Raw genomic sequence first — 11243 nt, forward strand, 5'->3', positions numbered from 1 at the left:
CTAAAAAGATTACCTTTGCATTTGCTCCTAACAAAAAGCAGCAGGAGAAGACAAAAAAACGATCTGATTGAAACATAATGGGAGAGACAGTAGATAAAAATGGTAGAATGTGGAAATTGCGTTGAGGCTGGGACATCAGCCAGAATGCCTTCAGCGTATTACACAGTCTTGAGAAAAAAAAAAAACAATTATGAAGCAGCAAAAAGAGCATGCTTTTTTGGAGTAATTTTTTTTTCTTAAAGAAATATTCATTAAGCGAGACAGTGAATCAGAAATTCATCACAATTCAATTTTTTGGAAAGCTATGTTCAATTTCGCTAGTCACACCCAGGCCTGAATATTGCCAGATGCTAAATTTAAGAAATCACCTTAATAGTACCTGTCTGACTACATCAAGTATGGTGAAATGTCTCAAAAAGCAGCACATCCTGCCCTGATCTAAAGAAATTCAAGAGCAGTTGACAAAGTCAGTCACATCTGTTAGTCTGGATAGGAATAAAGTAAGTAACTTACTTATTTGTTTTTACTTATACTTATACTGCTCTATATTTACTCTCACTCACTTAAAACTGTGCACATATATTTATATTATATTGTAGATATGTTTATACTGTTTAATTTGTATTGTATTGCACCGACTATGCCAAAACAAATTCCTTGTATGTCCAAAAACGTACAGGTCCTTCTCAAAATATTAGCATATTGTGATAAAGTTCATTATTTTCCATAATGTCATGATGAAAATTTAACATTCATATATTTTAGATTCATTGCACACTAACTGAAATATTTCAGGTCTTTTATTGTCTTAATACGGATGATTTTGGCATACAGCTCATGAAAACCCAAAATTCCTATCTCACAAAATTAGCATATTTCATCCGACTAATAAAAGAAAAGTGTTTTTAATACAAAAAACGTCAACCTTCAAATAATCATGTACAGTTATGCATTCAATACTTGGTCGGGAATCCTTTGGCAGAAATGACTGCTTCAATGCGGCGTGGCATGGAGGCAATCAGCCTGTAGCACTGCTGAGGTCTTATGGAGGCCCAGGATGCTTCGATAGCGGCCTTTAGCTCATCCAGAGTGTTGGGTCTTGAGTCTCTCAACGTTCTCTTCACAATATCCCACAGATTCTCTATGGGTTTCAGGTCAGGTGAGTTGGCAGGCCAATTGAGCACAGTGATACCATGGTCAGTAAACCATTTACCAGTAGTTTTGGCACTGTGAGCAGTTGCCAGGTCGTGCTAAAAAATGAAATCTTCATCTCCATAAAGCTTTTCAGCAAATGGAAGCATGAAGTGCTCCAAAATCTCCTGATAGCTAGCTGCATTGACCCTGCCCTTGATAAAACACAGTGGATCAACACCAGCAGCTGACACGGCACCCCAGACCATCACTGACTGTGGGTACTTGACACTGGACTTCTGGCATTTTGGCATTTCCTTCTCCCCAGTCTTCCTCCAGACTCTGGCACCTTGATTACCGAATGACATCCAGAATTTGCTCTCATCCGAAAAAAGTACTTTGGACCACTGAGCAACAGTCCAGTGCTGCTTCTCAGTAGCCCAGGTCAGGCACTTCTGCTGCTGTTTTTGGTTCAAAAGTGACTTGACCTTGTGGAATGCGGCACCTGTAGCCCATTTCCTGCACACGCCTGTGCACGGTGGCTCTGGATGTTTCTACTCCAGACTCAGTCCACTGCTTCCGCAGGTCCCCCAAGGTCTGGAATCGGCCCTTCTCCACAATCTTCCTCAGGGTCCGGTCACCTCTTCTCGTTGTGCAGCGTTTTCTGCCACACTTTTTCCTTCCCACAGACTTCCCACTGAGGTGCCTTGATACAGCACTCTGGGAACAGCCTATTCGTTCAGAAATTTCTTTCTGTGTCTTACCCTCTTGCTTGAGGGTGTCAATAGTGGCCTTCTGGTCAGCAGTCAGGTCGGCAGTCTTACCCATGATTGGGGTTTTGAGTGATGAACCAGGCTGGGAGTTTTAAAGGCCTCAGGAATCTTTTGCAGGTGTTTAGAGTTAACTCGTTGATTCAGATGATTAGGTTCATAGCTCGTTTAGAGACCCTTTTAATGATATGCTAATTTTGTGAGATAGGAATTTTGGGTTTTCATGAGCTGTATGCCAAAATCATCCGTATTAAGACAATAAAAGACCTGAAATATTTCAGTTAGTGTGCAATGAATCTAAAATATAGGAATGTTAAATTTTCATCATGACATTATGGAAAATAATTAACTTTATCACAATATGCTAATATTTTGGGAAGGACCTGTACTTTGCAATAAAGCTTTTCTGATTCTGATTCTGATTCTTAGTTTCTAATCTCCAGTGAACCACAGCGAGAGCCATTAACCATACATGGACAAAAAACATGAAACAATGATGTACCAAAATATATTTCAAGTAAAACTCATGACTTATTCAGGAGGTCACAAAATAACTCAGACAAAGAAAACAATAATAAAACAATTTTGCAAAGAATAGGTGGGCCAATATTCCTCCTCAGTGATAAAATAAAAACAAGATAAATTAAATGGCAGTTGTTACTTACAGCAGTGGCACAATCAGTTATAAGTTTTAGGAGGCAATTACTTTTTTCACATGGTAAAGGTATTTTTTCCCTTAATAAAGGAAATAATGAGAACAACACTTTTTTGATGATCTGAAATATTTGACCAGTGACAAAAAAGCAAAAACATTAAAAAAAGATTTAAGGTTACAATTGCAGGCACTGGATCTGAGTCCCACAGCTGAGGTCTTCTCACTTCATCACCTACATTTGCTTTGCAGTTTTCTGTTCAATTATTGAATTATTGATGGTAATGCGGTTTGTTGGTTCATTTCTTATTAGAATCATAGATTCCAGTGATACATAAAGTTATAGCTTTATTGTCTGCAACTATAAAAAGCTGATAATAAAAATTGCATGTTTTATGATATTGTGTTCCCTAGAAAGTGTTGTCTCTTTAGACAAACTTACATTTAATTTGACACTTTTTTCTAAAGTGTGAGTTAAGTTGTGGTCATCAGTTTAAACAGTAAAGCAATGCAGGTTTCTTTTTTACTGCTAGATAATTTCAAATTAATTATCTAGCAAACATCAGCAATTAACCGGTAGTGTTTTAGGCATCATATGAAAAGTCTGGAATGCATGTGTTTTCAGCCCTCTTAATCTGATACACGTAAATAAAATCCAGTGCGGCTATTTGCTGTCATAAGTCACCTAATTAGTATATAGTATATTTAGTATATAGGGTGTTCTTAAATTACTTTGAAATTTGCTATTCAAGATTCTTTAAAAAAGTTTAAAAGTAAGCTCCTTCTTGATAAATGTAACTTTAATTTTGAAGTTTTGAAAATATGTATTTTGTGTGAGAAGTAAACTGCTTTTGGGTGCACCGTACTTACCTTGGGCCCTAAGCAGCAACTCGGTGTGCTCATGACTTTTGCTGGCTTTTCCACCGAAAGTTATTCAACATCCGCCTGCAAACTTGGATTAATTGGTAAAATGTATAAACTAGCAGCTGTTAGCAATAAATAAATGAAACAAAAACATTTTAAATTGCTCTTTGCAACCAATATTACAAATTGTTCCCCCTAATTAACTTTTAATGAGTACTGCAGTCTTAAAATAATTCAAATCCTTCATGAAAAGCATCTTTAATACTTAGTAGAGCTGCTGCAAACATGATTGATAGCCAGACAGAATTTTTGCCTACTCCTTATAGGCAAACGCCTCCAGTTCATTAAAGTTCTTGAGTTTACATGCTGCAACCGCCTTCCTTAAATCCTACCAGATATTTTAAACAGAGTTGGGTGACTATGGTGGCCACTCAAGGAGCTCCTTTAAAACCAGGCCTTGGTGGACTGAGATAGACCTAGGATTTGTTTCCTGTTTGGAGGTCCAATGATGCCCCAGCTTCAGCTTCCTCACAGAAATCATGGAATTGTCTTTCAGGATTTTCACATGAAATGGGTTTCAAGGGCCAGAGAAAGCAAAGACCATCACTAAGCCACCAAGATGCTTACATGAAGCGTAAGCTTCCTTCTTCCGCCTCCAGACATACAGCTGATCAATAGGCCTCAAAAATGCCATTTTTGTTTCATTACTCCACAGAATGAAATCCTAAAACCTCTTCTACTTATTTATATACAGTACTTGCAATCAAATTAGAGCTGTCTTTTCTTGTGCTTTTGGGTCAGTTCAGGCAAGGAGTCGTTCAGCATTCGGTATGTGCTGTATAGCGTGTGTCACAATTAATTAAGGTGTTTGGGTGTTATATCTCAAACACATCTCATGTAACAAGTGAAGGCCTTGATTGATTGCATCAGGTGATTGCATCAGGTGAGGCCTGATTTTTCAAATGTGTGAAAATAACTTTCAACTGCAGTGGCCACTAAAAGTAGGATTTAGTGCTAAATTTGAATAAAATCCAAAAATATCCAATCTCTGTTAAATTTGCAGTATGTGGTGAATGATTCTTTGTGCAGCTGCAAATGCACCCCATTTACATTTTTGGCCATGTTAACACCATAGAGAGAGTTTAAATGGAGAATGACTGGGACCTAAATCCAGAATTTTAGGTGACAGCCAGAAAGAACCGAAGGTCTTTATTTACTCACAGAGCAAAACAGTACTGCAACAGCACTGTACATCAGACAAACCATCGGGATCCAAAAAAAGTACAACAGATTTATTCTGGGTTTGCAGGACTAAAGCTGGGGGTCAGACAAACCCCTTCAACGGAGAACATTGGGTAAACAACGCTTTGCAGAACAAATACTGAGAGAACTGCTGAAAAATGAGCAGCTGGTGTTAAAACTTGGGATCCATGACAACTGCATGTGATGGTAGCTGAACGGAGGAAAGTATACCAAAGGAAACAGGAAGTAAAAATAAATAACTGAAATAATAACTGAACCCACTGACATAGAAAGGTTTAACAAGCAGAAAATCTTTTGAAAGATGAATTTATGATGCAAATGAGTTTCTTTTGAAATATTTGAATGATTAATTTTTTTCACCTTTGGAATATATTTGTGCTCAGGCAACAGCATGATGAAAGGATAAATGCTTTAGAACTTCTAAAACTCTCTACCCCTGCCATTAAACAAAAGACCAATAACTCATTAAATGGTTATGATGATCACTGCATTGAGCTAAGTATATTTACCACTACTATAAGCTCAAATTGTTACAAGATGATAGTTTGCAAGCTTTGGTGTAAGGAAATTAATCCTAAATGAACAAAGAAAATACAGAGACCAGGAGTGAGTGTGCTCTGCTCTCCTGTCAAGTCTTGCACAGCATCTTGTTAACTTGGAGCTTTTTCACATTTTATGTTACAACCAGGAACTTCACTGTATTTTTATTTGGGTTCTCTGTGATAGGCTGATACAAAGTGGTGCATTATTGGAAAGTAGAAGTAAATGCATCTTTTCTGTTTCTGACTTCAGAGGTTTGTTAGAGAAAATAAGTGAATGAACAGCATTATGAAGACCAAGGAGCACAGCAGACAGGTCAGGGAGAAAATTGTGGAGAAATTTATTTCTGCAAAGCTGGAGGGGACACGCCACGAAAGAGCGAAAGGTTCTTCAAAGTAGGACTTAATAAAAATACGCACCACACCCTTTAGAGTTTTATTGGTAAAAAAATGTTTTAACACAATTTATGAGGGGCTGCACGGTGGCGCAGTTGGTAGCACTGTTGCCTTGCAGGAAGAAGGTCCTGGGTTCGTCTCCCGGCCGGGGGTCTTTCTACAGACTGCATGTTCTCCCTGTGCATGCGTGGGTTCTCTCCGGGTACTCTGGCTTCCTCCCACAGTCCAAAGACATGCCTGTTAGGTTAATTGGTCACTCTAAATTGCCCTTAGGTGTGTGAATGAGTGTGTGCATGGTTGTTTGTGTGTTGCCCTGCGATGGACTGGCGACCCGCCTCTAGCCCATAGACTACTGGCGTTAGGTACCAGCTTCCCTGCGATCCAATATGGAAGAACCGGTGTAGAAAATTACTGACAAGGTTATAAGGTTGTAAAGTAACAAATGGGTGTGAATACTTTTGTAAGTCACTGTAAACAAATATTTTTCTTGATTTCTGACCCGATCAGCAAAGAACATTTGAACATATCAACATAATATCCTCTCACTTTGCTGCCATTATTAAGCCTGTTTAGCTGGTTGATTGTCTTCTGCAAACAATGAAGGATAGTGGTTTTTGGATATTGTTCATTCTTGGGCTTATAGCCGCAGGTAGAGTTTATTTATTCATTTTCTTCTTTATACCAGAGGCGTTCCGAGGCTTCACTGAGAAGCTGCCAGTCCACTACGCTGTGAACACATCTGTCGTGGAGGACTTATGGAGGATGGATGCTGGCCTGCTGCAGCGCTACAGGCAGCTGGAGACCAGCAGCAAACAGCTCCTCACCAGAGCTCACCGCACGACTAACAAGCTCTTCAGCCTCAGCAAGAGGTGCCGAAAGCCACCGAGGATTATCCTGCCAAGGCCGAGGTAAGACGCTGGACGGGAACATGAGGGAGGAAAATGCATGTTAACCCAAGCTGTTCCCCTGAATCTATAATTATGAGAATGATTTATGCACGAGGTGCAGAGAGAAAGCAGCAGAGCAAGACGGTGGTTATTAGAAGGCACTTGAGGAAAAGTAGCCGGCGAGAGAGGTGAAAAGTGCTGACGGGAGCAAAGCTGCTTCCCCAGCCAGTATAAGATAAAGGGGTTCATGTCTGGCAAAACACCACAGGTTTCTAACCAACTGCAGTTTCGCACAGAATTACTTTAAATAAGACATCTTAAAATTTCTGGTCAAATGTTTCATTTATTTTGTGAAAACATGTCAAAGTGTTTGAGCTGCTACAGGGCTAAATAAGTTAATCTGATCTGTTCAGTCATTTCAGCCACACACCAACCTGGATTCTCTCTTTCTCTCAGATTGATGGCTCTCTTATGAACGCTCAATACTGAAAGCTATTTCTGGCAGAAAAATTGGCTAAATAATATACAACCTATCAGTGTGCTTCTCCTTTAGTCTTTCTTCCTCCTCACTCCACACTCTGACAGCACCTCTGTATCAAGATTCTTGTATTTGTAAAGATTTAAATGGTTTGGGTTATTTTTGTTAGCTACAATTTGCATTTGCTTTTTTGTTGAAATTACCGTTTTGGCTGTTGTAATTGTTTTGTACCCCTTTATCTCCCCTTTTCGACGAGATGTGATTTTTTTAATTACTCCAGTGGCACCTGAATGTGTTTTGTTCCCTTTTTAGTCATGTTTGTGGCTGTGCTACCAAAAGGTATTTACTCACCACAGCAGATGATTGAATTCAAGTGTTCCAACCACCTCCATGGCCACTGGTGTATAAAATCCAACACATTGCCATGCAGAATGCTTCTATAAACATTTATGAAAGAATTAGTCGCTTTCGGGAGTTCAGTGGATTCCAGTGTGGTACCATGATAGGAATACCATCTGTGCAATAAGTCACAATTTCCTCAATACTAAATATTCCACAGTCATCTGTTGGTGGAATTATAACAAAGTGGAACTGATTGGGAATGACAGCAACTCACAAAGGGGAATGCCAGCCAAAATCACAGAGCAGGATCAGCGTAAGTTGAAGTGCAGAGTGCACAGAGGTCATCAACATTCTTCAGAATCGACAACTACAACCTGCAAACTTTAAGTGGCATTCCTTGACCCAGCTGCATCCAAGCCTTACATGACCTTCCTTCCTTCTTTCATTCTTACTTTCCTTCAATACTTCAGTTTTAAAGAAACCAAATACAAGTTGCCAAATATGAATTGAGTTTTTATGGCAAAGATTTTTTTGTATGGCAGCTTGTAAAGTAAAAAAGACCAAGCCTGATAGCAGTAGGTATGAAATCTAATGGACTTATACTCTACCCAGGGATTTAATAGCAAGCCCAGTCCACCAGTAATTGGCCACAGTGGACCGGTTGTGACAAAAATTGTAATTCAAAGCACAGAAATCCACAGCATTTGGGTCCATGCTGTAATTTAGGCTGTAGGTTCGACCAGGAATGCTACTTTGGTAGCAAATACTTTATATCAGCAAGCCATGCAGTGGTTTTGTTAAACAACTGAATGGAAAGCAGCTGAAAGTCAAACTTTTCTTTACACAATCTGCCTGTGTTTTAACTCATAATTTATTTACTTGTATTACAGTAGTGTGACTGACAACATTTTATCTAACTCAAACTGTTCATCTATTGTTAGTTTTCTCCAAATTCCAGCTAATCTACTAGTTGGAAGGGAGGTCAAATTAATAACATAAAAATTGTCATTGGTTTGACTCAGACACTGAAAAAATTAAACTTGTGTAGCTAATTATTGGGTGTAAACATGCATTAAACATACACATTTGGAGATAACGATCATATCTATTTGATAACGTGATCCATGGACATCAGCAGATGTTTTGTACAGACAGAGGACACAAAAACCATAGTAAAACCCTCCATTTTTTTTCTGAGAAACTTCATGCTCACAAACAACACTCGCGTTTGCCTCAATGGTCTGGCTGCTGACTCGGCTAGAGCTCACTGTTGTTGCTGTGGCTTGATCTGTGTTGTGTCCTTGTCCCTCAGCCTTTGGCTGTTCTTGCTTTTAAAGCTAAAACTCTTAATAGCTTCATAATTCCAGGACAGGATGTTGTTTCCAACAGAGAGATTGTTTTTCAGGAGTTAAGAGATATCTACCCTCTTCACCAGTTAACTTTAAAAAATCCCATTGAATTGTTTCCTGTTTAGAGGTACTGGAAAAGTAAAAGTGTTCCCTTCATCTTTTCCTGTGCTGTTAATAGGTGGCCACACATCCATTTGACATATTCCGGAAACAGTTTTTTTCTGTTCACAATAGTCCGTAAACAATCCACATGTAATTGTGTTTTTCTGTTCTAGAGAGGGTCATAAAAGTGTGTTATAAACCCACCTGCCTTTAAAAACAATCGAAGGATGACTTTAATGTATCTATCTTTAATATTATGTAGAGTTTTTAAATGTATTGCTCTCAAGCACTAAAGCAATATACTTCTCCATTAATGTAGAGCTAAATCCCACTTCATACATAAAATGCAAAGAAAAAAAAATTATTATCTTTATAGAGCCAGTGCATCATCTCCAAACCTGATACATATTAAGACACTTGTCATCTCTTCCTCAGATCCCTGCACTTCTGGTTGAACTACGCTCTGTCTATGTTGTACTGCAGCGAGAACAAGCAGGTTGGTGTTTACAGTGAGAAGAGCCGCAGCTGCTCCTGCCCCTATGACCACCCGCCGTGCCAGGGCCTGGTCCCCTGCTCTGTGGGGGACGGTTCCCGCTGTGCCTCCTGTTCTGCAGAGAACCGGACTCGATGCTCCGGCTGCAACCCGGGATTCACCCTGACCCAAGGTGCCTGCCGCCCTGCAGTGCCCGACCCTACTGACCCTTACCTCGGCATGGAAAGTGACAGAGATTTGCAGGATCTGGAGCTCCGGTTCCTGATCCAGCGGCGTGACCCACACCTCGCTCTGCATGGCGTGTTTGTGAGCAACGATGTGCGTATAAACACCTGGTTTGATCCCTCTTGGAGGAAGAGAATGCTGCTCACACTCAAAAGTAACCGAGTCAAATCCAGCCGTGTTCACATGCTCCTTGGCCTCACCTTGCAGTTCTGCCTTACCAGAAACAGCACCCTGGAGCCGACACTGTCACTGTTTGTCAATCCTTTTGGGGGCAGTCATTCTGAAAGCTGGACAATGCCTATAGGTCAACATGGATACCCTGAGTGGGAGCAGTCCAAGCTGGATATCCCTCTGGACTGCTACAACTGGACGCTGACGCTGGGAAACAGGTGGAAGAGCTTTTTTGAGACTGTTCATTTTTATCTGAGGAGTTACAGCAGGGATTCTGCAGCAGGAAACAAGAACACAAGTCTGTACAATGATCCCCCAGAGGACTCAGAGCCGTCAAACAACATCGGCTACATGAAAGTGAACAGCATGCAGCTGTTTGGGTACAGTGTGCACTTTGACCCTGAAGCCATCCAGGACCTGATCCTGCAGATAGACTACCCGTACACTCAGGGATCACAGGACTCTGCCCTGCTGCAGCTGGTGGAGCTGCGCTACAGAGTAAACCGCCTCTCTCCTCCGGGGGGGCCACATATGGATCTGTTCGCCTGTCTGCTCCGTCACAGACTCAAACTGTCCAGCTCTGACGTGATGAGGATACTCACTGCCCTGCAAGCTTTCAGTGCCAAACATCCAAACTACACAGAGTACGAGGCTAATAAACTGTGCAGCTAATGGCCCGCCGCTTGATGATTTCTACTCTTTTCTTGCCACAGACAGACTTGTATCCATGGCCAGCTGGATGATATTGTGTCATGTGTGTGGTATGTCGTTTACGGCTGTGCTGTACATACACAATGTGCAATTAAATTTGATGTTTTTTTTATATTTTCATTGCAGATTTATGGATCTCCATTGCAAAAAGATCATCTTCATATACAATGCCTTTCAAACTTATTGTTTGCGAAGGCATTGAAATTCTACACATTTTGACACGTTACCAAAACATAATTCAATATTTTTTACGTTTTATTGGAAAGTCACAACCTTTTTATATTTTTTACTAACAAGAAAAATAACTTAATCCGAATACAAATACATTTATTTGTATTCGATCCCTTTACTTACAGTAGGTACAGCTTTTAGAAGTCAATTAATTAAATATAGTCCACCTATGTGTAATGTAATTTGTTTTAAATGCCACTGTTCTGTAAAAATCTTAGATATTCTTCAGAGAACATAAGTGGAAAAAACGTAATTATAAAAAGCAAGGAAGCAGGGTTGCTTGTTATGAAACAAATTGTAATCACGATTATTTACGATTATTAATTAGTTTGGTAAACAATGCTCATTTTTCACAGTAAATTGCCTTGAAATATGAATTTTTCCATCATACCTTATTATTGATTCTTCTCTCAAAAGGTATTCATTCACATTCGGTTATACAAAACATAAACACATAAAATCTGCAGTTTAAAAAAGTACAATAAAAAATTATTTAAAAAATGTGAAAATATACAAATTTAAAAACTAAATTACAAAAATAAAAGATTACAAATATTATATAAAAAATAATAATATTGTCATGACTAAATAAGTTATTTCCAACTCACAACTTTGCTTAAATGTTATAGCAGCTACTCA

The 11243-nt window shown here is 39.4% G+C and overlaps 1 protein-coding gene across 3 annotated transcripts in view; it reads left to right on the forward strand.

Moving 5' to 3' along the window:
- LOC124870665 (BMP/retinoic acid-inducible neural-specific protein 3-like) overlaps positions 1-10977 on the forward strand; it is a 46184-nt gene extending 35207 nt beyond the window's left edge. For all 3 annotated transcript variants that reach the window (XM_047369486.1, XM_047369487.1, XM_047369488.1), the window contains 2 exons: positions 6301-6523; positions 9209-10977. In XM_047369486.1, coding sequence (XP_047225442.1) covers positions 6301-6523; positions 9209-10334 — 1349 coding nt within the window. In that variant the 3' untranslated portion in view covers positions 10335-10977. The remainder of the gene's footprint in view (positions 1-6300; positions 6524-9208) is intronic.
- Positions 10978-11243: the final 266 nt, after the last annotated feature.

Source organism: Girardinichthys multiradiatus, chromosome 6 (genome assembly GCF_021462225.1).
Source record: "Girardinichthys multiradiatus isolate DD_20200921_A chromosome 6, DD_fGirMul_XY1, whole genome shotgun sequence".
Lineage (NCBI taxonomy): Eukaryota > Metazoa > Chordata > Actinopteri > Cyprinodontiformes > Goodeidae > Girardinichthys > Girardinichthys multiradiatus.